Source organism: Scatophagus argus, chromosome 17 (assembly GCF_020382885.2).
Source record: "Scatophagus argus isolate fScaArg1 chromosome 17, fScaArg1.pri, whole genome shotgun sequence".
NCBI lineage: Eukaryota > Metazoa > Chordata > Actinopteri > Scatophagidae > Scatophagus > Scatophagus argus.
The window spans coordinates 21,745,515-21,773,433 of NC_058509.1; the positions used below are offsets into that span (position 1 = coordinate 21,745,515).

Here is a 27,919-nt window from a genome sequence, read left to right on the forward strand (position 1 = left end):
GGTTGGTGCCGGTGAGTAAGATAAGATGAAGTTTATTGATCCTACAGTGGGAAAATTCATTTTTCAGCTCACAAGAAGAGAATAGAGTGCAAAAAGAAAAAGTGTGCAATAGTTTGAAAATAAAGAGTTAGAGTACAGCAGGCAAAGAAATTAAGCATATGAAATTAAAGATAAGATAACAAGCCAGACTCAGGAACTCTTTCTTTTCCTCCGCCATCAGACTGCTCAACAGCTGACAGGAGTCTGTAACAATGGACTGTACAATTGCACATTCTGACTGTTTACATCTAGTAACACAGTAACTGCAATATTGTCTACTTTTCGTACACCTTAATATTCAATAATTGCACATGTACCATGCTGTTTACCTCCTGGCAGTTTTTGCACAATTATTCATTCTTTACACAACAGCTCATGTAGCACACATGTACATTTATGTATATAGCTTTACTTTACCTTACTTATTCATTGTTTATATTTTATATTTACTTTTTGCATGCTCTTCTCAAATTGCAAAGTAAAAATTTCATTGTACAGGGAAACCTGTTTCCTTATTGTGCACATGACAATAAATGCTTTGAATCTCTTGAATCTTGAACATTTCAGAGGGTCTTCCTTTTTTTTCTTTTTTATAAATAACAGTAATAATGGCATTAGAAAAAGAAAAATGTCCATTTAAGCGGAAGCAGAAAAGACAAACGTGGGCTTTTTATAACGTCATAAAAAACGCTCATTTGTTTGTTCGTTTTAAATAGCTTACGCATTTCAAACGCTTCTTAAATTCAGGGCGAAAAACGTTTTGTTGATGTGATAAATAAATGGTACACTCCTTGCAAGGACTTAACACATTTCCCGTTTTCTCTGTCTTGTATCACATCGTTTGTCATAAATGGTAGTTATACTACAGTGGAGGTGCCACCATTTCCAATAGCAGTGAAGGCAGCATAACGACTTACTGCGTGAGGCGTGTTTGGCCTGGCAAGGACATACAGGGTTAGAATGACATTTGTGTAAGTTAGCAAAGTAGTGCTTTCTAACGATAACCTACTTGCAAAACCTGCTGCCGAAGTTATTGCCCAAAGCCTGACCTGACCTGAACAACCACTTCAACTGATTTCAGCGGATTTTCTTTAGTAAAAGGTAATATTGCAGTTACGTTTGAGAAGCCGGTAGCTAGCTTAATAGTAGCAGGTAGCTAGTTCGCTTAGCTATCTAGCAGCTATCATTAGCTGTCGCTGTAGACAAACAGCGCTATTTGACAGCATATAAGCTAACGTCAACCCATAAGGGAAGCTATCTCGAGCCCCATGATCGGGCTATTTGTAGAGATTGTGTAATTGTTAAAATTAACAATATATAGGCGCTGTTAAGTCAGTGGGTACTTAACATGATATAAGTAAATGTTGACTGGCATTACAAAAAGGATTAGGTCAGTGTGATAAATAGTAGCGACGACCTTGCCTTTGTGCCGTTTTTAAAAAAAAAACTTAAATAACTGTCATACTTTGTCTCAGTTGTGTTGCCAGATGCTCATTCTTAATTCTCACGGTTATCATTCACGAGTGGTGTCACGCCTAGAAATTACCAGGTTTTTAACGGAGAATAGTTGGTAATGACACGTGCTGCACTGTGTTATATTAGTGATGCGACCAATTTTAGGTTCTGATTATTACTCACTATTTAGGTCATTTTAGCTAAATTGTCTATTTTGTAAGATGTTAAAAACCACGGCGTCCCCATGACATGTCACCAAGTGATGATCTGAAAACAACTTTGCCGAAGGAGCTCAACCCGACAGTATTCATCGAGAAGATTTATACTTGGTCGAGACTTATAGGTGCTGTGCAGTTCCTTTTCAGTTCTGGACGTATGTTTTGTAAGGACACATTTCATTTTTTGAATGTTCATTCATTCTCAACTGTCACCATCGAGTCTCTGATTATTAACTTGTGGTGAGCTGCAGGTCATGCGCTCCTAGAATAGCCTCTTTGGAAGACCCAAATCAGGGAAAAATCCATCAGTTCTTTCAACTAGAGTTTGCTTGGCTTTACAGTTCCAACGTGATACCAATGCAGCATTTATTTTCCCTCTTCAAATCTTCACATAATTATCAGGACTTTGCATTCATCTTTTGCTGCATTTTTTAATCTTTCAGTTTTAATGCAAATGTATTGTTCTGGTTCATTGCTAGCAAAATTGGTTAGCTTATGGCATTATCAGTTATTGGACCCAGTTTAGCAGCACTGTGAATATACTGTGAATATTATCACAACAATATTATAATTAAGGTTAGTCTGATTTTTGGGTTTTGGTGGTCTTGTCCAGTATACATGTTTAAATTGACTTGAATTTATGCTATGCAAGTTAGCAGGTGCCTTGAGATAGTTGATCAGATCCGCACCATAGGGTGGTGCTTCCCTGTTTTGTTGTCATGTACTGTAGTTGAGAGTTGCGCAAACAGTGCTGCTTTATAACTCTGACTAATGTCCATATGAGAGAACTCATTGGCAATTATTTGGTGCAGTTTATGCCATCTAACATTACTCACTATAATACTTTAGTACGGCGGTGCAGTGGTTAACACTGTTGCCAGGAGTTTGCATGTTCTCCCTGTGCCTGTGTGGGTTTTCTCAGGGTTCTCCGGCTTCCTTTACATTGGCTACTCTACATTGCCCATAGGTGTGCGTGTGTGAGTGTGTGGTTGTCTGTCTTTGTGTGAGCCCTGTGATTGTCTGACGAGCAGTCCAGGATGTATCCCACCTCTCGCCCGCAGTCAGCTGGGATAGGCTTTAGCCACCCCATGACCCTGACGGACAAGTGGTATAGAAAATATATGAATGAATACTTTAGTAAAAAGCCTTGTGTGGTCTTCTCCTGTTTGTCCTGTTAACGTTACAGAAACCTTGAAATGCTTCCTGTCTTTTAAATTAAAAGCCCTCACATTCACATGTGCACTTCAAAAATAGGAGCTGCCATCAAGGTGCATTTTTTTAAAATTTAATGTTAAACTTTAGAAGAGGAAAAGTTGAATGGTTGTTATGTGAAATAATAACCGTTACAGTACAATGAGAGCAATTGCTGAGTCAAGTGTGACGCTGGGTCATAAAATTTGATATACTGGTCTGGTGTTTCGCTTACTGTCAAACTGGTCTTTATACTTCTTTCTTCTCAACCAATTTATTGAAACAAAAGCTAACAACAGTGGTGGGTATACCGCAACAAAAAATGTCTGTTTCAATAACTTGTCAAGTTTCCTTGAGCATCAGTTACAGCTTGACAATGACATCTCATGCTGTTCACAAGTTGACTTATTGTCTGCTGAGGCATGGCATTTCACTCTTCTTGAAGCGCTGCGCTTAGTTCATCGAGGTTCTGGGGTGCAGGGCTATGGTACCCCAGCCTCCAGCAGCCATTCCCTGATGATGCAGCCTTGATGAGCTGGGGCATTGTCATCCCTGAAGATGAAATCAGGGCTGTGTTGCTCATGTAGAGGCACTATGACTGGATTAATGATGTTATTTAGGTAGTATTGGCTTGTCATGGCACCATTTCACAAGGTGTAGGGCAGTTCTGCATTGACTAGACACACCTGTCCAGACTGTAACGCCACCACATCCAAAGGCTCATCTGGTGACAACAGTGGATGCACAGCATTCTCCTTGATGTGTCCAACAGCGTTGGGGACCATCATTTCTCCGCAGTGTGAATCGACTTTCATCAGAGAACAGCACCTAGGCCCACTGGTTCCTTGTCCAATGCAAATGCTCCCTGGCCCATGCAAGGCAATGATGGCTGTGCCTGGTGGTGTGGTCAGATACCCTTGCAGGTCATCTAGCACGCGGATCGTACTGATGATTGGTCAGACATGACACTCGGGTGCCTGGAGTTCAACATGCCTTGAGTTCAGACGCATTCATCATCCGGTACTGTTTCTGTGACTCTTCCAGTCTCCAGGCAACTTTCCTCTGAGAACATCCTGTTTGAAACCCTGCAATGGCCAGGTACTGTTGCTCAGTTGTTAGGTGTTGTCTTGGTCTCATGATGTCAAAATGTGAACAACATGATGAAGAGGACTGTGTCAGTACAAATTGTCATTGAGCAGAACATTTAACTTTTTTAATTTTTCAATTCATGGATCAAACACTTGTTAGAGAACAGCATGTTATGCAAAAAGTGCTGAAACAAAACAGTTGGACATGTGCATACAAAAGTATAGAGAAGGTTAAATTAAGTTCACCTGTAAAGGTTGTAGTGCAAGAAAACCGAGTATTTATCAGCATGCGGGGTGGAAAGTACAATATGAAACAGCAATTAATTTTAAATATTCAAGTAAGCAATTATTTCTGGTTTGAAAAGACCACTAAATCCAAATGTAATCTTGGCACATAGACCTTAGTTTTGTCTGCCAAGTGACACCACAGTGAAGCAGAATCATGCAAGTTACCATGCAACTGAAGGAATTGCTGATCTCAGAAAGTAAATTGCTTATGTAGTTGAAAAACTTCTCACTAACTGAAGCAGCTGAGGACTGTGCTGCAGATTATCTGATTTTGTCACCTATGAGAACAGTGTAGATCCAGGAGGAACAACGTCATTGGCTGGGTGGCAGGGTTGTTCTCACACAGAATGCAGTTCTGATTCTGTAATTGAATCAATGCGACATCTAGTCATAATAACTCTACTGTGTGGGCAGTTGCCACTGATAATGTTACCTTTATGATGATGGTGATTTTATGATTTGTGTTGGTAAACAACAACAACTTATTACCAAAGATCAATTCAGGTAGATGGACACGTTTAACAAATTTTCCATTTTTTCTTTCAAGTAAGCCAAACTGATGTATCTAATCTTTTAAAATCTGCAACATTTTTTGTTGAGAAATAATCCTAGACCCAGGTTACCCCGTTTTCTATATCAATCCAAGCAATGTTCTTGCGCTTTTTTTGAAAAAATTCAATTTAATTCAATTTAGTTTATTTACATAGCGTGAATTCACAACAAAAGTTATCTCATGACACTTTCCAATTAGAGCAGGTCTAGACTGAACTCTTTAATTATGTTGTAATACAAAGAACCCAACATTCCCCCAGCAAGCACTTGGCGACAGTGGCGAGGAAAAACTGCCTTTTAGAAGGCAGAAACCTCGGAGCAGACCCCGGCTCAAGATGGGCGGCCATCTGCCTTGACGGGTTGGGTTGAGAGAGAGAGAGAGGGCAGGAGAAAGATAGACAAGGAGAGAGAGGGAGAGAGGGAGAGGGGGGTGGGGCGTAAGAGAAGGAGCACACAAGCAGAGATGCATAGCTGTATATAATGATGGGAGTCTAGCTCGATAGCAGCATTACTAGGCCAGCCCTAACTATAAGCCTTCTCAAAAAGCAAAGTTTTTAGTCTACTCTTAAATGTTAAAAGGGTGTCCGCCTCCTGGACCGAAACCGGAAGATGGTTCCACAGTAGAGGAGCTTGATAGCTCTGGCTCTGGTTCCCAATCTACTTTTGAAGACTCTGGGAACCACAATGTAAAGCTATGGTGGGATAATAGGGAACTATCAACTTTTTATTATATATATATATATATATATATATATTTTTTTTTTTTTTTTTTTTTTTTTTTTTTTTCACCCCAACCTGTTTGCTTGAAATTTGCATGTTAGGTAAAATCATAACAACAAACATAATGGATAATGGCCTTACTGGCCTCTCTGACCTCTCAACCTCATCATTATTATGATTATGATAGGCTGAGGGTGTAGGGCCTACTCTATTTTAGGTTCTAAAAATGAAACCATTGTGATTCTAGTTAATTTTTAAAAATAAATATTTAGAATGGATCACTTTTTCTTTTGGTGTGTGTGCGCATGGGCACATGTTTTTGATGCTTAAAGTCAATATTGACAATCTGTAGTGATGTATAATAAACAAAAAATCTTGAAAGAGTAATTAAACCCCCAAAACACTTTTTTCTGATGAAAATGAATTTAAATAGTTTTTTAATAGTGCTACTGATTGATTCTGGTCCTAATCTTCACATTTAGTGGAATGTATTTGAATTTTCCGTTTCATGTTATGCATAGCAAGCTTTCAGGTCACAGTGTTCATTTTGATGCCTCTTCCTGTGGATTTCAGGTTGCCTCTTGACTGAGGTATGACACTTGCCAAGATCCTCTGATGAATCCATTTACACCTGAGCTTTGTCAGTTCACTCAGATGACAGGAAGTCCCCTGGCAGTCTAAGCCTATACTAGCATAATTAGGGGCCAGCCTAGGCAGGCCCTGAATATAAGCTTTATCACAAAGGAGAGTTTTAAGTCTCCTTTTAAACGTAGAGAGGGTGTCTGCCTCCCAGACCGAAGCTGGAAGATGATTCCATAGGAACGGAGCTTAATAACTAAAGGCTCTGGTTCCGAGTCGACTTTTGCTGACTCTAGGAACCACAAGTAACCCTGCATCCTGGGAGCGTCGAGTTTTACTTGGATAATAAAGTGCTATGAGCTGTTTGAGATAAGATCATGCCTGACTATTTAGGGTTTTATGTGTAAGGAGGAGAATGTTCTATGTTCAATTTTACCGGCAGCCAGTGTAGTGACGCCAATACAGGAGAAATATGATCTCTAAAATGAGTTTTTAATCAGTACACCTGCAGAAACCTGGGGGTATGCTTGTTACCCTGCTCTGCTCTTGCATTCCGTAAGGCCTTCCTGTACGATCTAAGGCTGTCTTGCCAAATTGAGTGAGATTCTGTGCGTTTGGAGGAGCCATTTCCTTTCAAGTGTTTGCGCATTTTGCTTTAATTTGCAAACCTCAGTACTATACCATGGCGCTAGGGATAGGCGATGTGGACTAAAAAATTTATCCCGATAATTTCTGGTATTAATCACGGTAACAATAAAAATGACGATAAATAAAATAAACACCAATTCAACCTAATCTTTTTGACTATAAATCTGTCGCCAAAGTAGTACACCTGTACTGCAAAAATGTAGTGAGTGACACCAAACAAACAAGTCTAAACAAGTTATTTATTAAAAATGTATTAAAACGTTTTGACACTGTTTCCTCTGATCATCATACAGTGTGGAATGAGCAAATGCAAATACAAGTTTCGTCTCAGTTGATGGTTTCTTTGGATGAAGTTGACACTGCTTCTGCATCCTTGGCCATTTTCTGGCTATTGTCGTATTGCGGTTTGTGCTTGTGTTTGAGGTGGTGGAACAAATTAATCGTGTTGCTGTCCATTGTATGCACTGTTTGTTTGCAAACCTTGCACGTGGTAAATTGCTGCTCAGCGTCAGACTTCGTCAAACCAAACCAGTTCCAGATAACGGAGCTGGAGCCCCTTTTCGGAACGAACTGCTCGCTACCTGGCGTATCTGCTCTGTCTTCCGCCATTGTTGTCAATATTCCACACGTGTTGGGCTGTGAGTGTGTCGCACACTTACATACGTCATCAATGAGGATGTATCGTTTTTATCGTGGAATGACATATTCTTATCATGGGGAATGTTTTTGACAATATATCGCCCTTCCCTACATGGTGTTAGTCTCTTTTGCTTTATGTGTTTCATTTTTAGCAGGGCAACAGAGTCGATTTTTGTCCTTAATGAGCTGGCTGTACTGTCCACAAAATGGTCGAATTGAGACGGACTACAATTGGCATAAGATTTTTCTTTAATATTGTAATGTTCTGCAGTAATAGAGCATGATACTGAAGTAAATGACAATAGAATTGCTTTCATTTAGACACAGCAATATCAGACGGGTATCTGGTGTAGGAGTTTTTTTTGGTGTTATGTAGTCAAGTAGTATAAACTCAAAAGTTATTAAACAATGGTCAGATAAGAGGATTTTGTTCAAAGACTATTACATGTTCTATTTCAATGCCATATGTCAAAACAAGGTCGAGAGTGTGATTAAAACAGTGAGTGGGTTTATGTACACACTGACCGAAGCCTAATGGAGTGATAAATGCTGTGCAAAGGCCATCGTTCTCATTGTCCACACGGATATTGAACTCGCCCATAATAATTACTTTATTCGTTTTAGGGACTAGACTCGATAGAAACTCTGAAAATTCCAGTAGAAATTCAGACAGGTTCAGAAGCACAGTACACTACAACAATACAAATTGGTTGTATCGTTTTCCAAGTTGGGTGTGAAAGCCTAAGAATAAGGCTTTTGAATAAACGGTAGTTGACTTTGGGCTTTAGACTGAATGATAAAATTGAGTCAAAAAAGCCTGCAACTGCAACTCTACAAGTAAACTATAATGCTTTAAATACTAAAAACAGAATACACACACTGTTTATGTACAGGAGTGGTGTGGTACTGTCCTAAAGTGGTTAGTGCAATAGTGCAGAATATAATGAAAGAGACAAATGGAGGGGGGTGGTCTCTGTCATCTAAAGGTGTTTTAGTAAATGGCTTAATGTCAGATTATGATATGGACTTATTTTGTCTAAAAGATCAGTCCAAAGCCGAGACTCAATTATAATTCATTTGAAAGCCTTATTCGTAGCCTTTCACACCAAACCTGGAAAAACTCGTCCTTGACATCCATCCTGCCATCCCTCCCTCCATTCATTCATTTTCTATACCGCTTATCAGATGGAGTCGCGCGGGGGCTGGAGCCTGACTATAGGCAAGAGGTGGTGTCAGTGATCAGTCAGTAACTGGGCTGGCACAAAATGACAGACAACCACACACTCATCTAGGGTGTAGAATACCCTAGGTGTGTAGCCAATTAACCTACATGCAAACTCCGCACAGAATTGGGATACGAACCTGGGACCCTCTTGCTGTGAGGCAGCAGTGCTAGCCTCTGCACCAACATGCCACCCTAGTCCTAATAAAGTATTGGTAAGTATAAAAAATAAAGTCATTATTGTGGGTGATTTCAATATTCATGTGAACAATAACAACGATAGTCTTTGTACAGCATTTATCTCTTCATTAGATTCGATCAGCTTCTGTCAGTGTATATAAACTGACTCATTGTTTTAATCACACATTAATCATTGTTGTGCAGATGACACACAACTCTACTTGTCAATGAAATCAGATGAAACAAATTAGCTCGCCAAACTTCGGGCATGTCTGAAGTCCAAATTCAGACAACGCTGAAGTTATTGTTTTGGGCCCTGAACACCTTAGAAACAAATTTTCCAATGATATAGCAATGCTAGATGCCTTGGCCTCAAGCTCCACTGTAAGGAATCCAAGAGTTATTCAGAGAGTCACCTCTGCAGTATTGCAAAAATTGGGCACAAATTAGTCCATGCATTTATTACTTCCAGGCTGGATTCTCCCTTTTATCAGGTTGCCCCAATACATCTCTCAAGACTCTCCAGCTAATCCAGAACGCTGCTGCACAATTTCTCACAAGAAGCAGCATCAGAGATCATATTTCTCCTTTACTGACTTTTCTACATTGGCTACCTGTAAAATCCAGGATAGAGTTCAAAATTCTTCTCCTCACGTATAAAGCCCTGAAAGAGTTGACAGTCCCCTATTATCCCATCAGAGCTTTACGTTCTCAAGATGGAGGGTTACTTGTGGTTCTGTAGTGCGGACTCAGAGCCGAGGCCCAGAGCCACAAAACATTAAATTCATTAAGTTTTAGCTGTGTCTAATTGTTCAGGGAAAATCTTCTCTCGAAGTCCGGTATAATCGTCAACAGGAGGCAGGAGTCTGAGCAGCAAAGACTTTAATGTCGACAGAAAAGGACAGCTTGTTCACAATGCACACTGAGTACACATGAAGGGCTCTGAATAAAATGGCTGGTGGCTTCTCTTTATATACCTTAAGGTCTGGACCTTTCCATGCCTATTGTCCATCCCTTTACCATCTTTATTTTTACCATTAAGTCATCTTTTTGCCCTGGGTCAGCCTTGGGTCAGTTGGGGACATTTTACACCATTAGGTTGGCTCACCCTGGGTTAGCTGGTTACTTTCCCCAGGCCATTATTTTTGATTTATTTATCTGATTTATTCTAATTCGGTTATTTGGTTATTATTTAACCTTCCATAGCTTACAGGCCCTTAAACAGTTGTACCTTTTTAATACAGCTGTATCTTGCTTTTCTTTCAATCAAAATCAGAACATAACACGACTACTTCATGCTATCATATGACAATGCATACTACAACTTTAGCTCATCACAACTTTTTATAAAAGTTTTTTTTTTAAAAAAATTATACCACAAGTCCTAGAGTCTTCAAAAGTAGATCGGCAGCCAGCCAGAGCCTTTCGTTATCGAACTGCTTTACTATGGAACCATCTCCTGGTTTCGGTCCGGGAGGCGGACACCATTTCTACTTTTAAGAGTAGATTAAAGACTTTCCTTTTTGATAAAGCTTGTAGTTAGGGCTGGACTAGGCTGGTCCCTAGTTATGCTGCTATAGGTTTAGACTGCTGGGGGATCTCCCACAATGCACTGAACTCTAACCGGTCAAGGCAGGTGGTCGCCCATCTAGAGCCAGGGTCTGCTCCGTGGTTTCTCCCTTCTAAAAGGCAGTTTTTCCTCACCACTGTCGCCAAGCGCTTGCTCATGGGGGAATTTGGAAGGTGTCATGAGATAACTTTTGTTGTGAATTGGCGTTATGTAAATAAACTGAATTGAGTTGAAACTTTATGGATGTGTGTATGCTTTGTTTTTTTCTGAATTTTGTCTTTAGTATTAATTACATGTTTCTATATTTTATATTTCTGTGCTCTATGTCAGGACAGCTTTTGTTGTTATTTGGCATTATGTAAAAATTTAAATTGAATGGGGATGAAATTATTTAATTGTGTAGCTTTTCTAGATTTTCCAAACACACTTGGACCGAATGGATCAAATTCTGATATAGAAACATGGGGGTTGTGATGTTTAACAGCTAGTGTGTGTGTGTGTGTGTGACTTGAAGTTGTAGTCACATGTTTGGCCACTAATTGGCTTCAAAGCCCAGTGCTGTTCTCGGGGGCTTGGGGAAAACACAAACACTCATGTACTAGCAATGTTCATTTGCAAGTCCTCATAATTTGTGCTTCGTTGTCCAGAAACTTTCCAGGAAAAGGGTGTTGGTGTGATGGTTTCCAAAGATGTTCAAAACACTTCTGATTTAAAAAGTCTATTCTTCCTCGATTCATTATGTCATACTTTCTTGACCCATAATGGGAGGGACCTAAGACCCATAATGCAGAACACTCATGACAGCAAAAAAAATAAGTTTAACGACAAGGTTGATTAACAAGATAAAGATTATTTTGCTCTCGGGTAAACTCAGAATTGATCTCTGAGTGCATAGAAATAAACTGGGTTATACCAGGGTGATCCGGGACTGAGTGGTAGGTGAGTGCAATGTGGTCTTAGTAGAGTGAATCCTACAAAAAGAACCAGGGCTTGATTTATGGAACTTGCTATTATTGTAATTTTTAGTGTTTAGTAAAAGGGGAGGGGGCATCATCCACTGTCCATATCTCAGCCCCTTGCTCACTGAACAGCTTTTGTGCATGGAGCAGAAGTACTAAGAGATAGGTGCTTGGTTTTTATGTGTACAGGCGACGAGTTAAATTCCAAAGAGGACATTTCTTTCTTTTTATCAGTCTTTTGCTTGGTTATTTTGATGCAGCCAATACAGTGCTTCTTTCCTGTTGGACCAAAAAAACAAAAACAATATTCGAATTCTGATTTGGATGTTGGTTAACATGATAATGGATGACCCTCAATGTAAGAAAGGTCAGCCCTAGATGAAAATGATTTAAAAAGACCTACATTCTGTCTTTCCTTAACATACACACTCACAAGCTACAGTTCTAAACTGGCCTCCGGTCTCTGAGGCTGTTTGTTTCCCAACCCATGAATTTGAACACTGGCAGGCATATATTTTCATCAGTTATATTTTATGCTTTTTTGTAGTGTTCTAGTAGTATAGCATTGCTTGATTTTAACATCCTGCCAACCAGTGAAGTGCTATCTGTCACAAGTTCTGCCCTCTCTGTGGTTTCAGGTCTGTTGAAGTGAAGAGCCTGCTGTATCATTCTGAGTCAAAAAGGTCCTGAAGATACTGTCTGTGTGTCTTTGTGGTGCTCACCATACTCTGGGTGATGATCAGCTGGTGACTGCAGTTGCCCTGGCCCCTGTGGTGAATGGCTGTGAGCAGAGGGGGCATTGCCTTGTGGGTGAGTTTTGTCTGCAGCCACAGCAGAAGACAACCCATCAAAAAACAGATCTGGAGTCTGAGTCAGGTAATCTGCATTATGTCATGTTCACAACTTAGGATGCAGTATAAAATGTAAGATGTCAGAAATATTGGGACACTCTGTTACATCAACTTTTCAATTATTCAATTATTCAACAACACTCAGTAAGAGCATCCACATAGCTTTTTGTCCAGACAAACATGCACTAGCAGGGTGCTGTGGAGTACTGGGAAGAAGTGCTTTTGTTGTGAGAGAGGAGGAAAAAAAAATTTCACAGCACCGGTGCTCCCTCATGAAAATTTTAGGTAAACCAGCACAACATTTAGGAACACCACCAACAAGTGCAACAAATTCACATTGTTTCTGTCGTAACTTTATAGTAAATGCTTTGGAAATAAATAGATAATCAGAGAAATAACTAATATTCTGGTATATTTCAAAGGATAAAATTACAAAATGGAGTAGTTTTAAGAAAATGTCATTTTTTGTGACTTTTTAAAGGAGGGCTGCAGCATCTCTTAAAATAAGATATTGTAAAAACCATTAGTTAATAAATATTGTTTCAGTTTAGGCCTAGACGACATAATGTCCAAGATTTCCATAAACAACCTGAAATGTGGACTTGTCAGACAGTGGCACAATTTTCCACTTTTTGTTACCTCAGACCCTGGTTTTAAAGCTATAAACCATGGTCTAGATATTGTTCCAGCGTTCAGCTCCCCTTAAAATTACAGCTTGTTGTTTTTTTTATATTTTGGGTCATGTTCAAATCAAATAAATAAAATACAATGTGTGAAAGACATAAGACACCTTAGAGCAGGGGTCTCAAACTTGCTTCCCACTGGCCACTTGAGGCCCACAGGATATTTTGTGCCCCCCCGACATCAAAGTTTAGTACGGCCCGCGTGTTTTTCCTTATACGCACGTGGCGGGTCGTTGCCCTGGGTGTTTTGTATTTGCACTTGTGGCGTACCATAGCTCAGGCTTGTGACAGCAAGCGCACTAGCAATGTTAGTCACTTGAAACATGATTCGGGAATGTCACAAAGTGTCACCCAGTACAAATGCATTTTTTTGTCACCCAGCCCCAGTCATGTCTTTCTCAAAACCTGTCGTGAAGAGAAAGGTTGGCGATGAGCACAGACAATTTCAGGAGAAGTGGGAGACGGAATATTTTTTGTTGAGCACAGGGGCACCACGACATGTCTTATATGCACAGAGAAAGTTGCGGTGCACAAGGAATACAACATCAGACGTCATTACTCAACTAGACATGCAGAGGAGTATGCAAAATACCAGGGAGATATGAGAGAGGACCGGGTCGCCAATCTTAAAACATGTCTACAGAGGCAAGATTTTTTCAAGGAAGCAAGCAAAAAGAGTGATGTGGCAGTCGAAGCTAGCTACGTGGCGAGTGAGATGATTGCTAAGGCAGGAAAGCCATTCAAAGACGGCGAGTTCATCAAAAAGTGCATGTTATAGGCTGCAAGTATAGTCTGTCTGGAAAAGAAGGGTCAGTTTAGAAACACAGTGGCAGAGCGCATTTCTGACCTGTCGGGTAACATTTACGATCAACTGCGTGAGAAAGCCAAACATTTCCATGCATACTGAGTTGCTCTTGACGAAAGCACAGATGTCACTGGCTGCTGCTCGTAATGTATGTTCGTGGTGTTGACGACAATTTTGAAGTGACAGAGGAGTTGCTCACAGTGATTGCAGTGTATGGCCAGACCGCCACTCGGGAGATATTCCGCTGGCTGTGTGATACCATTGTGGATGCCGGCTTACCATGGAAGAGTTTTGCTGGAATAACAATGGACGGAGTGCCATCAATGACAGGGAGGAGAAATGGACTGGTGGCACTTGTTCAAAGAAAACTGGAAGAGGAGGGTGTGGAGGAGGCCATTGCTCTGCACTGCATTATCCATCAGCAGGCCCTTTGGAGCAATTGCCTGAAGTTTGACAATGTGATGTTTGTCATTGTGAAATGCATTATATCAGATTGTGGAGCTTAAAGCACCGGCAGTTCTGCACCTTTTTGAAAGAAGTAAAGTCAGCATATGAGGATGTGCTCTACTTCACTGAGGTACGTTGGCACAGCAGGCGAAAAACTGCTGAGCCAGAGGTTTTTAGAGTTGAGAGCAGAAGTGAAAGCCTTCATGGAGAAGGATGGGATGGCTGTTCCTGTGCTAAGTGATCCCAAATGGCTCATGGACTTCGCTTTTCTTGTTGACATCACACAGGAGCTGAATGAACCGAACAAGAAGTTACAAGGTCAGGGGCAGCTTGTTAGTGCTGCCTGTGACAATGTCAGAGCATTCTCCACAAAACTTGTGTTATGGAAAGCCCAGCTTTCTCAGACAAACCTCTGCCATTTCCCAGCATGCAAGGCACTCATGGATTTGGGCACACCATTCAGTTGCTGATGCCATTGTAAAGCTACAGGAGGAATTTGATCACAGGTTTGCGGACTTCAAGACACACACAGCCACTTTTCAAATTCTTGCTGACCCCTTCTTCGATGTGGAAGATGCCCCTCCTGTGCTTCAGATGGAGCTAATTGACCTGCAGTGCAATTCTGAACTCAAAGCCAAGTTCAGGGAGGTGAGTGGAAAAGCAGACAAGCTTGGACATTTTTTGAGGGAATTGCCCCCCACCTTCCCTGAGCTTCCCAGGATGTTCAAGAGGACCATGTGCCTTTTTGGGAGCACCTATCTGTGTGAAAAGCTCTTTTCCACCATGAACTTTAATAAATCAAAGTACAGGTTCAGACTTACTGATGAGCATCTTCAGGCCATACTGAGGGTCTCAACTGCTTCCTCCGTCAAGCCAAATGTGGTTCAGCTGTGTAAGAGGAAGCACTGCCAGGTCTCTGGCAGCAAGGAGTAGGTCAGAGAAGCCTATATTCTGAAGAACCGTTCATGTTCTGAATTATTATTAATAAAGATTGAGAAGATTGGATCAGTTGTACTTTTTTTGGAATACTTGAAACCCTTTTTTTGTGGAATACTTGATGCCACTCGACCTCACCCAGACTCTACCTCCAGTGGCCCCCAGATAAGTTAAGTTTGAGACCCCTCCCGTAGAGTCTTTTTTTAACTGTTTCAACAGAACAGAAGTTAATCGTTTACCCTTGCCCTCTGCATTTTTGTGAACGTTAACCATGCCCTGGCTCCAGAATCCGAGGGAAACCCCTGCAGTGTTGCCTTCAATACACAAAAGTACAGTATACACTAACAAGTGGTGAAATAGCCTGCCTATTATATATCTTGGTCACAAAAAGTGTAATAACCACGTGACCGGATTTAAGGATTATTATCTAAATGTGTTAGTGCTATAACTATTAAGCACTTCAAGCCAATATATTATCTTTTTTCTCCCTCAGATATTGGTATCAGCCTCAAAAATTTTGTGTAGATTGGGTTTCTCTATTAACACTGTTAATAATTTTTCTTACAATGTCAGACTGCTATTGTAATGTAATCTTATCTTTCTTTCAGGCGATTGACTGGCAGTGGATCCGTCAGACACGCACTCTGAGCAATGCACCATGGGCCCTGGCAGCCCCCAACAGCTTGAGATATCAGAACATTAAGCAGCCAAAACTGTCTCATCCATTTCATCATGCCAGCCAGCCTCAGAGAGGGGGTTACTATGAGGGAGACTGCGAAGAATCGCTCAGTGTGTGTGTGCTGGTGCGACAGGGTGAGTCAGATGACATCCACACCCTGCTGGAGCTCCCTCTGTCTGGTCAAAATAAACTAGGAGACCTCCTTGCTCTGGGGGCTCACAAGCCCCCTGAGTTCTTTTTCTCGTTGACCACAGTGGATGGTAGCAGGGAGGATGACATAAGCGTTGACAGCTTCAAGAGAAACAGTGTTGATGCTGTAAAGAGAGAACATGGCTGTTTCAGAAGCCTGTTTGAAGCAGAGAGGTGTCCTGCACCATTCATGTGTGGCTCTCAGTTTTATTGTTTTCATTGCCCGGTTGCTGAGCCTGGGAGAAGGCTGAAATCAAGGCAGGATATTGAACTTGACACAAAGCCTCTGGATCTGATTCTGCTGCCTCCTACCTCTCTGTATAGCCATACAGAGAGAGTGGAGGGCAACCATACTGAAGGAGACTGTGAAAAAGAGGAGAAACTGGCCAAAATGTATGAAAGACTGAGGATAGAGGTAAGAATGCGCACTGTGTCGGAATAAGTGAATTGAAGTTGAATTGAATTTTACTGTCTGTCATTCCTGAAGTGGTTTTGCAACTTAATAAGTATCATTATTTAAAGATTCTATATGTGAGATTCTAAACAATAATGTGGCATCAAACGACTTGCAATTTGTTATATGAAGATATATTGAAGCAATGGCGTCCGAAGCAGAGAATGAAGTCACACTCTCTGTGTATGTTGTGATGTATTTTAATCCCAAAAGTTTAACAAATATACCAGCTTGCTTTCTTCGAGCTGGTATATGGCTGCGAATCAGAGCAGAATTGGGTTTGACTCTTGGCAGTTGCTTTAGAGCTCTCAGCAGCAGTCTGGTAGCTAACAGTAGCTCTGTCCCTCTACTGTGCCTAGTTCTTCTGCACAGTATTAATAACAAAAATGGCAGAAAGCGGGTTAACATATTCAGCTGGCAGCATTTACATTAAATTAAAACCATCAAAAATTAGCTGCCTAAAGTATATATTATTTCTTAGTAAGCTAATGGTAAGCTAATAATTACATGCATTTTGGTCAGTCAGGAGATCAAAGAAATAGCTTCTTATCTAAATATGTTACTAATGCCCATGTTTGAGCATGAGTGTGTGTGTATGTGGCTTCAAAAAAACAAACAACAACACCAAAAACAAATACTGCCCCCTATTATTTTTATATTAGGTTTGGACAATTCAGTTCAATTCAATTTATTTAGATAAGATTTCCTTTCTTGACCCACAGTGGGGAAATTCACAGATGGTGCCAAATCACAACAACGGTTGTCTCATAACAATTGCAGCAGGTCCAGACCAAACTCTTTAATATGATTTTTAGAGAGACCCAACAAAACCCCATGAGCAAGCTTGGAAAAATTTCCTTTTAGAAGGCAGAAACCTCGGAGAAGACCAGGCTCAATGTGGGTGGCCTTCTGCCTTGGTTGGGTTTTGAGAGAGAGAGAGAGAGAGAGAGCGAGGGCAAGAGAGTGTGGGAGTACATATACAGAGATACATAACAACAGTGATAACAGAGTATTGGAATGACAATAATAGTATTAACAATAATGATTGTGATAGTAGTAGTATTAATTATAACAATAATGCAGAAATAATGGTAATAACGGTCATTGGTGGGAAATATGTCCGCAACAGGAAGTCCAGACATGATCCATGGGAACCTGAGAAACGAGGAAGCACAAAGGCCCTGGGGAAGAAGTCAAGTTAGTGACATGCATTGATGGGACATGAATATGTGTGGAAGGAGAATAATAGGAGGAGAGAGAAGCTCGGTGCATCATAGGAGATCCCCAGCAGTCTAAGCCAAGAGCAGCATAACTACGGGCCAACCCTCACCATAAGCTTTGTCAAAAAGGAAAGTTTTAAGTCTGCTCTTGAACATAGAGAGGGTGTCTGCCTCCCTGACCGAAGCTGAAAGATGATTCCATAGGAAGGGAACTTGAGCTCTGGTTCCCATTCTACTTTTGCTGACTATAGGAACCACAAGTAACCCTGCATCCTGGGAGTGTTGAGTTCTAGTGGGATAATAAGGTACTATAGGCCCTTTGAGATAAGATGTTGGTTGACTATTTAGGGTTTTATTTGTGAGGAGGAGAATGGGGCCTTTCTGTATGATTTGAAACTCTTGTGCCAGATCCGGCAAAATTCTTCTAATTTTTTTGTGTTTTGCGTTAATCTGCGGATCTCAGAGTTGTACCACAGCAATAGCCTCTTGCCTTAACGGTTAGAGGGGCAATAGTTAGCATGAGACTCTTCCTTAGCATCAGAGTGTTCCTTTATACTGAGATGTGATACGGAAATAAATGCTGATTGTATCACTTCCTTAAATTTTGCCACACTACTATCAGATAGACACCTAGTGTCAGAATTTTTTCCTAGTGGCTTGTAGTCAGGTAATGGAAATAATAAAAAAAAGATATTAAACAATGGTCTGATAAAAGAGGATTTTGTGGGTAGACAGTGGCTCTTCTTGTTGTCCCCATGGATATTAAAATCACCCACAATAATTTATTTGTTTTAAGGACAAGACTTGATATAAACTCTGAGAATTCAGATAAAAAAGAGTATATACCTGGAGCGCGGTGTACTGTAACAATTAACATTAGCTGCACTTTTTTCCAGGTTGGGTGTGAAAGGCTAAGAATAATGAATTATGATTGAGTTCAGGCTTTGGACTGATTGCTGGTAGAAAGTCTTCATGTAATGTATTTATACAGTGACTGTGACATCACATGATTTAGGCTGTGTGTTACAGTGAGTGCAGTTTGTGATGAAAGTTCAGTGTTGTGTGCTTCAGTGATGTTAATCTTCCTCAGAGTCGATCGTACCAGGTGACGAGTATGGACTTCTCTTTGGGTGGTGGTGTTGTTGTCTGGGCTCCCACTCCTGGTGTGGTTGTTAAAGCCCGGAACTCATTCAGGGTGTCAGGGAGTGTGGTGTTATGGTTGGTCAGTGAGGTGCTGCCCCTGTTGTAGCTTTAATCCCTGTTCACATGCTGCAGGGGTTGTTGTTGTTTCCAAAGTGACACTGCTGGTATCTGTATTTACGTACCTTATTGCCCTCCTTCAGTTCTCTCCGGGGCATTACTGTAAGTTAGCCTGTCCCCTGACCTGTAGGCAGCGACTCATGTCCTGTGCAGGGAATGTACTTTCCTGTTGAACCATGGCTTTTGGTTTGGGAACCTCTTGATGGTATTCTTGGCTAATCCCGTGTCGGTGCAGAAGGCTATGTAAGTTTAAACGGATGAGCTGTATTCCTCAAAGTCCGTACTCTGTACAAACAATTCCCAGTCTGTTTTCAAAACAGGCCTGCAGCAGCAAAGTGGATTCTTTGCTCCATACTTGGACAGTTTTCACAGAGGTCTGAAGGCTTGAATCATTTCCAATGAGATGTGGTCTGATAAGCCAAAGTGTGGGGATTATGGGGATTATGTGCATTATGTGCGTAGTCTGTTTTGTCACTAAACTGGAAGCTAATGATTTCTGTGGCAAAGATAAACAAATCAATCATTCAATCTCCATTTAAGATGTGGGGACATGACCTGTTACACCTTAAGAAGGACAACATATTTATACCTCTTCTACTATCTTGGAATAGGAAGATGAACTAAAGAGGTGGCCACCAATAACTTAGCATATTTAGCTGTTTCTATTGCTACAGACATTGAGGTGATGAATAACCTGAAATGTTCGGAGGCGTATCAGTACGTTGGTCATTTTCTGTTAATAGATGTAGGACATAATCTTTTGTATCTGAGTGGCGACATTGAGCGACATTGGCGACGATGATACTGTTACAGTCTGATTGCACTGGGCGTCTGAAGTGCTCTGTCCTGCTCTTGGGTGGTATGAGTTGGTGGCTGACATTGTTGTACACCACCACGTTGATTTTGAAATGAAACACTCAAGATGTATTTAATAGTAACAACAGAATACACACACCGTATATGCACAAGTGTAGTGCAGTATTATCGAAAAGTGGATAGTGCAGTATACAGTGAAAGGGGCTATGGTGGACTGACAGTCTGGTGATGGTGATGTCAGTGGTCTCCACTGCTGTTTACCAATCTGATTGCAGTGGGCACAAATGAGTGTCTCAAGCACGCTTTCCTGCTCTTGGGTGGTATGAGTTGGTGGCTGACATTGTTGTACACCACCACGTTGATTTTGAAATGAAACACTCAAGATGTGTAAAGGCTTTGAGCTTTAACCATGGCATCAATGGCATTAACCATTTTGGAATTACAAGCATTTCTATACACCCAGTCCCAGTTTTGGTGGCTCATAAATGATGGGACAAATGGCTGGCAAGCAGTTTCAGAATCGGAAGATTACGGATCACTTGCCACGGTTCGGAACGCATGTGTACCGCGGATTGGCTGTGTTTTATTCTGGAAGGCAATGATTCAATGGTTCATTATTTTTAAAACAAGCCGGTCGTACGCTGACGTGAGCAGGCCAGTTTGCACGTGTATGTTACAAGCGCAGTGTGTCAGCGTGGCAAGCGGAGGACCACGAGATCAAGTGCTAGAGGGGCCACCGGCGTCTTTTAAATCAGCTATATGGCAGCACTTTGCCTTTCCTGTTCATTACAGTAACGATGGGAGAAGGTTAGTGGACAAAACTGTTACGATATGTCGGCACTGTGGCATGAGAAAGTCTTACAAGCATGGCAATTCATCTAGCATGTTGACCCATATGAAGCGACATCACCCAACTGTGTCACTGACGACAACCGAAAAAAAAGTCAACAGCAACTTTTCACAGCCTTTTCCTACAACATCAGCGCGGTATTAAAAAGATTACGGATTGTTTTTTATATTGATTGTTGTTTATAGCTGCAGACATTTTTTTTAAACATGTTAACTTCAGACATTTCATTGGTGTTTAGTTTTTCCAAATACTTAATTGCACTTAATTGCACAAATTCCAAGATTTCATTAGTGTTTTGTTTTTCTAAATACTCAGTGGGCAAAACCTTTGAAGTGTTATGTTTATATATTTTTTTAAGTGTTTTGTATATGTTTTACTACATATATGTTTTGAAGTGTTCCAAAAATAAATTGAAAGGGATTTTTTGTTATTCTGGTCCATTTATTTCCTTTTTGTTGATCCGAAAAATGATCTGAACCGTGGATCAAAAACCGTGACACGATCCGAACCGTGAATTTTGTGATCCGTTCCACCCGTAATATATATACATTTCCAGGGTAAAAGTTTCATGGCCAGGTATGAACTGTTCCCTTGTTAGTCCATGACAGATCAAGCATATTAAGGTCTGGAGTTGGTTCTGCGTGTTACATTTGGTAGCTGTTTACTGGAACACTCAACATTAAGTCCAAAGAAATATCTATGCTAGTGGTAGAGGCCATCTTTAGGGTGGGGAAAAAAAAGAACAAATTAAACCCATCAGAGAAATAGCAAAAACATTGGAAGTGGCCAAAACAACAGAAATTAACTGGCAAGCTCAGCAACGCCAAAAGGCCTGGAAGACCATGCAAAACAACTTAAGTGGATGACTGCAGAATTCTGTCATTGGTGAAGAAAAAATTCTGTCAAGGGCACTCTTGAGGGGGTAGGCGTTTCACTGTCAAAGTCTACAGTCTAGAGACGGCTTCATTGAATGTAAATACAGAGGCTTCATAACAAAAGTGCAAACCACTGGTAATGCTCAAGAACAGAAAGGCCAAATTAGGCTTTGCCAGAGGAGACCTAAAAGCCCTACCCAGTTGCAGAATAATTTTCTTTGGACTGATGAAACCAAGATTAACTTGTACCAGCAAGATGGGAAGAGAAAAGTATGGAGAAGGAAAGGAACAATTCATGATCCGAAGCATACCACATTATCTGTCAAACACTGTGGAGGTATTGTTATGGCAGGGCCATGTATGGCTACCAATGAAGCTGGGTCACTGGTGTTTACTGATGACCTGACTGCTCGTGAAAGTAGTGGAGTGAATTCTGAAGTGTTAAGGGTTATACTCTCTGCTCAGATTCTGCCTAATGATGAAAACTGATAGGACACTGCTTCAGGCTGCAGATACAGGATAATGACCCAAAACATACAGCAAAGGCAACCGAAGACTTTCTCAAGGCAAAGAAATGAGATGTTCGTCACTGGCCAAGTCAGTCACCTGATCTCAACCCATAGAGCTTTTCAAAAAACTTATACTTATTCAAGTATACAGTATATGGAACTAACTGTATGTAGTATAATACTGTACTGGTAACTAAGTGTAAAGATATGAAGACCTCAATATCAGTGAATGAATTTTCTGTATTTTTTTGCAGCTTCCAAGTTTCTTTATGAAGAGCCATGATTACACCATGTACTCAAATGATATGGAATTCATCAATGGACTCATGAATACCAAGACCAGGTGAATATGTTTTGTCTAACGAAGATGCATTATTACATGCAGGTCTTATTGTGTCATTTCTTGCCTGACCTGACTGCTGTTGCGTGTCTTGGTGTAGAGGCCGTGTGGTGTACCAGCTCATCCTCTCCCTCTGGCGGCTCCTTTGTCTATGTTACTATGCTGAGGCTCGGCTAGAGGTGTTGAAACTCACTAAGCACATTGAGGATGGGACCATTAAGGCTCGCTGGAGGATCAGGGGCCTTCCCTTCCACTCTCTACTGCTGCACTTCTATCAGAAAGACAAATCTCACCTGTACAGGTAACATAGAATACATCCAAACTGGATCTGTTGTTAAGTGGTGTAACATGGTTTAGTCTGAGAAGGAGAATTTTGAAGTTTTTAGGGCCTTGCTTTATTAAGCATGCAGTATACAGAATGTTTCAATTTCAAATGTTAAGTATTTTTAAGTCTTTTGTTTCAATGGTTTGCAATTGAACTCAATCCATATTTCATCTGATAGGTCATATGATGCATTCTCTACATTTTACATTGGACAGGATGGACTCATTCACTGTCATAAAGTTGAAAAGGTAAGCAGCTAACTGTCTTTTATACCATTAAGTACTTGCTGACATTAGTGCCTAGTGTTTTGTTTTGGCTCCCAAACTTTTTTCAGTCTGTATTTCCAAGTTCCCAAAGTTGTTGGATGCAACCATCCCCCGATACCACTGCTGGTTTTTGACAATGTTAGACAATCGAACTAGCAGTTCTTTTTAGCATAATCAGGCTTCAGTCTTGTTTGCCCTTTAAAAGTAACTGGGGAGGAGGTGCTTCCCTTCCATCCATCCATCCATTTTCTGTACTGTTTTATCTTTCAGGGTTGTGTGTGTGTGTGTGTGTGTGTGTGTGTGTGTGTGTGTGTGGTGGGGGGGTTATTTCATTTCAATTCAATTAATTTATAAACTGCCAAATCACAACAAAAGTTATCATGACACTTTCCAAATAGAGTAGGTCTAGACCATACTTTGATTTGGTTTTGGGGGGGGGGGGGGTCTGAGTCTGCCAGATGGGAGGTTGGAGAATAGAGTGTGTCCTGAATGGACTGGGTCGTTGTAGATCTTTATGGCCTGTCGGAGGAGCTGGCTTGAGTAGTGGATGTGGTACTGGGGAGCCAATGATCCACTGAGCAGTCTTGATGACTCGCTGCAGTTGTTTCTTTTCATTCGCAGTGCAGCTGGCATACCACACTGTTCATCCGTAGGTCAGGACAGTATTGTGCAGTGGTAAAAGTTTTTCAGCAGACGTGGAGGCAGTTTGTTCCTCTTCAGTGTTCTCAGGAAAAAGAGTTGCTGCTGGGCCTTTTTAATGATGTGGGTGGTGTTCACAATCCAACCCAGGTCCTCTGAGATGTGCAGTCCGAGCAACTTGAATTTTTTTGACCCGCTCCACTTCTTCCCCATTGATGCTCAGGCCTGAGTGTGGTGTAGTCCTTGTCTTATGGAAGTTGATGATGAGTTCTTTTGTCTTCCTGGTGTTGAGGTTGAGGTTACTGCACCAGGTTGCCAGTGCTTGGACCTCCTGCCTATATGGTGCCTCGTCATCATTATTGACCAGTCAATGGTTGTATCGTCTGCAAATTTGATGAGGGTGTTGGAGCCATGGATGGCGGCACAGTTATGAGTGTACAGGACTGGACTCAGAACACACACACACACACCAGTATTGAAGACGATGGTGGAGGATGTGGAGGTGCCCATCCTGACCTGTTGGGGTCTGTTAGTCAGGAAGTCCTTGATCCACAGGCAAAGGGAGGTTCCAAGTTGCAGTGCCTGCAGTTTGTTGATCAGTCAGCTGGGGCTGATGGAGTTGAATGCCTAGCTGAAATCCACAAACAACATCCTGATGTATGTTTTGGGGCTTACAATGTGGCGGAGAGCGTTATGGAGGGCGATGGAGATGGCATCATCTGTGGATCTGTTGGACCTGTGGACGAACTGATGTGGGTCACAGCCAGATGGGATATGGGCCTTGACATGTTGTAACACTAGTCTCTCCATGCATTTCATGATCACCGGAATTACAAAAAAAAACCCATTATGGATTTGTTGAAGAGAGACAGGTTGAGAATTGATCTCGCCTGTTCTCTTTGGCACTAAAGACAGGACAAGAATAATTACCCTAGTTCACCTCGCTTGGTGGGACCTTTCCCAGGACTTCTTAGTGGCTGCTTCTGATGCAGATGATATGACAGTATCCTGTAACACTTTTCCTATGAATTCTGTCATCCATTCTCTCATTGACAGCAGATTTCACTACACTGAACAGAGGTCTGAAAAATGAATTTGCATCCTATGTGATGTGGGGCCTCTGTGGGCATTTTGACAGCCAAGAAAGAGTCCTCTCTGCTGCTGTGAGAACTGCTGGGGTATTGTGAGAGCAAAAGTCTGCTAAAATTCGAAAAGCTCATATTGTAAATCAGATTCATGCTGCTCATGTATTATGTCTGTGCATGGCAGAGGAGACAGGCGGGTGAAGGTAGGAAGTGTGCTTGAACAGTTGCATTACATTCAGTGGGGAGAGAGGCAAACAAACTCTTTATAGCAGATGGCAGGCCCTGAAAGGAGTTGCTATGTCCAGCTTTTGTTGCTAAAAAGTACACATTCCCCACATAGGATGGACATGGTACAGACTGACTGCCTGTTCTTGGCAGAAAGAAAGGCACAGAGAGGAGGGCTGGGCGGCTGTTTGCTAAGACTGAGTGACAGCAGTGGCTGCGGTTCCTCTCCGTCTGGGACGGGGATCCCTCCAGTCATGCTAGGAACCCTGTGCAAGCTGATTCTGCAGCTTGGCTGTGCTCAAGGGGGTCTGTTCGCTCACTCTGACAGCTCCCTCAGATGTTGTCTGCATGTGGTTGATGCTATCAGGAAGGATTGGGATTCTTTTTTTTCACAGGACAAGCGAGCAAACCCTTCCTAATTTGCTGGGGAAGATAAGATAGGCCCCTGCCACAGCTGCAACCGTGAAGAGGATCAGGACAAACTGCCATTGCCTTCCCTATTTCTGTCGCCAGTTCAGGAGGAAGAGTCCTGCGCTGAGCAGCAATGAGATATTGATGATTTAAGCCACTGTCTGTGCTGCATACTGATGGTCATGTTCAGTGAGGCAAACTGTGACCTGGTAGCAAGAGGATGGAGGTGTGGACTGTCTTCAGCCAATAAATGTCTGCTTGCGTAGCACTGAGAACAGGTACAGGTGGCTCTGCTGGTACGGACACACTTTTGCAAGCAGCGGCACTCCAATGATGTCCGGAAAGAGAGAAAAGAATCAGAATCAGGTTTATTGGCCAAGTACAGTCACGTATACAAGGAATTTGACTCCGGTAGATGTTAGCCCTCTATATGCCCAACATATAAACATGTAGTAGTATACATATAATACAACCTACAATACAATACAATTTTTACAATCTTGAGCATTACCAGTGGTTTGCACTTTTGTTGTGAAGCCTCTGTATTTACATTCATGAAGCCGTCTCTAGACTGTAGACTTTGACAGTGAAACACCTCGCTCCTCAAGAGTGTTCTTGACTTGAAAGAGTTTTTCTTCACTAATGACAGAATTCTGCGACCGTCCAATTTAGTTGTTTTGCATGGTCTTCCAGGCCTTTTGGTGTTGCTGAGCTTGCAAGTTAATTGAAACTGAAAATAGAAACAAATGTTCTCAGTTTAAGTTGCTTAATATCCCACAATATTGGGGGGCAGTCGTGGATCAGCGGTTAGGGCGTCGGACCCGTAACCGGTGGATCGCTGGTTCGATTCCCCGTCCCGGTGTCCATGGCTGAGGTACCCTTGAGCAAGGTACCTAACCCCCACTGCTCCCCGGGCGCTGCACGCGGTCGCCCACTGCCCCGGGTTTGCTGTGTGTGTGTGCACGTCACTTGGGTGGGTTAAATGCAGAGAACAAATTTCATTGGAGTGAGTTCCCTCCAATGACAAGATATGTCACTTTCCTTTCCTTTAAAAAAAAAGAACACCTTAACTGAACGGAAGCTATTTATTTTGTGTGTCAATTTAGAATGTCAACCAAATGACTAGCTGCACGGCTGTTTTGTGCATCGTGCAGAGGTTCTTGTATAATTGTTCTTTGTCTCTGTGTGACAGATGATGCCGGCTCAGCCCCCTGTCCTGCCCAGAGTAACGTCCCTCATGGCAGGGGCTCTGGTAGCACTTGGTGTGCACGAACAACGACCTACACTCAGTCTGCTGCCCCTCTTCCTGTCCTCGCTTCAACAGATCAGAAACTGACCTAAGGACAATGACTGGAGAAATACTTCCATTTGGAATCAGTAGTGTGTATGATTCTGAAAGGTTTAATTCATTCTCAGCTCTCTTCCCTGAAGTCTCATAATGTTGCCCATGAGTTAAATGCAAAGTCAAGAATTCAAACTGTTTTTCCTTTTTCTAAATTAGTAAATTTGGCTTTTATTTTTCAAATTTCAAAATAGAAACTGCTGCTCCTACTCCTTTAAAGATGGGTCCTTTAAAACTCCAAGAAAAATATCTACAATTTGAAATTTCATGACATAAAGTTCAGGTTTTCTATTAATAAACTGAATACAATATTTAACTGATCAGCATTACACTTGTTGCCTAACATCAGTACATACATATGGTGACAGAAATCTCAAAGATGTAGGTCTTTAGTTAAAATTTGTGATGCAGTGCTAACATCTACTGCTGCAACACATTTGAGATGGTGCTGCTTTACGAAGCTTGTCACCAAATGAGCAACTAAACATTAATTGGTCTTCCTTAAAGGAATAGCTCAAAATTTGCTTTCTTTATATTGTGAGAAGATCAATGTCAAGCTCATGTCTGTGTATTAAAGGAAAGTTTTGTGTTTTTCAACTTGGATCTTGTCATTGTGACAATTCTGACTATGGGTCCATCTAATTTGCAACCACCATGTATGTTGTAGAGATTTGGGATGCATGGAATCTGATGCAAAAAACAAACAAAAAACATATATTAGAGCAAGCAGTCTCCCAGAGCTTTATAGATAAACTTCAAATGGATATAAAGCAGATCAAACGTTTGATACTTTTGTTTAGTCTTTATACAAACAGAAATATAAAAGGGGAGAGTTGCTAGAACAACTTCTCGACATTTCTGTTTGACTACTACAGGATACATCATGTTAACCACTGAGCTGTGGAGATGTTGTTAGATGTACTTTTAGACGGTTGGACAGAGCTAGACTAGTTGCTTTTAACTGCTTCCACAGACATAAGATTGATGTTTCATTCTCAGAAAAGGAATAAGTGCATTTCAAAAAAATGTTGAATTATTAAAATGTTGAATTATTATTAAATACCCACAGTGGCTTCTTGTTGATCAGCGATTGCTGACCTGAGCCTGGTCCTGGGGAAGTTGGTGTGTTCATTACCACAGCAGATGCTCGATCATCATATCATAACCAGCGTTACTGGACAAAAAAAGTGCATATTCCCAAAGCCAGATTCTTATACATTACAATGCCTGATTTCTTCAGTGTCTTGCAACATTTTTAGAATCAACTCAAAGAGGATGTTTTCATGGAACACAGACTGATGAGTCTCTCAGCACACTCACTGCAACTTTAGCTCTATATAGATTAAAACTTGTTTTAAAATCTA

General features: G+C 41.3%; 1 protein-coding gene across 2 annotated transcripts; it reads left to right on the top strand.

Annotated features, from left to right (window-relative positions):
* Nucleotides 1-887: 887 nt before the first annotated feature.
* On the top strand, nucleotides 888-27,919 carry c17h6orf136 (chromosome 17 C6orf136 homolog). Of its 2 annotated transcripts, none has more exons than XM_046417419.1 (7): nucleotides 888-1,140; nucleotides 11,987-12,158; nucleotides 15,679-16,353; nucleotides 22,177-22,265; nucleotides 22,363-22,563; nucleotides 22,766-22,835; nucleotides 26,406-27,919. In XM_046417419.1, the coding sequence occupies exons 2-7, from the start codon at nucleotides 12,126-12,128 to the stop codon at nucleotides 26,547-26,549; spliced, it is 1,212 nt and encodes a 403-aa protein (XP_046273375.1). In that variant the 5' UTR covers nucleotides 888-1,140; nucleotides 11,987-12,125; the 3' UTR covers nucleotides 26,550-27,919. The 2 variants fall into 2 exon arrangements, with proteins under 2 accessions (XP_046273375.1, XP_046273374.1); XM_046417418.1 differs by having other exon boundaries at nucleotides 893-1,140; nucleotides 11,987-12,224.

Bases quoted from the DNA above. Each gene is read 5' to 3' on its own strand.
- c17h6orf136 (XM_046417418.1), top strand. From the start codon at position 12,126: ATGGCTGTGAGCAGAGGGGGCATTGCCTTGTGGGTGAGTTTTGTCTGC. The intron at 12,225-15,678 runs GTAATCTGCATT...TCTTTCTTTCAG, and splicing joins AGATCTGGAGTCTGAGTCAG to GCGATTGACTGGCAGTGGAT. The intron at 16,354-22,176 runs GTAAGAATGCGC...ATTTTTTTGCAG, and splicing joins ATGAAAGACTGAGGATAGAG to CTTCCAAGTTTCTTTATGAA.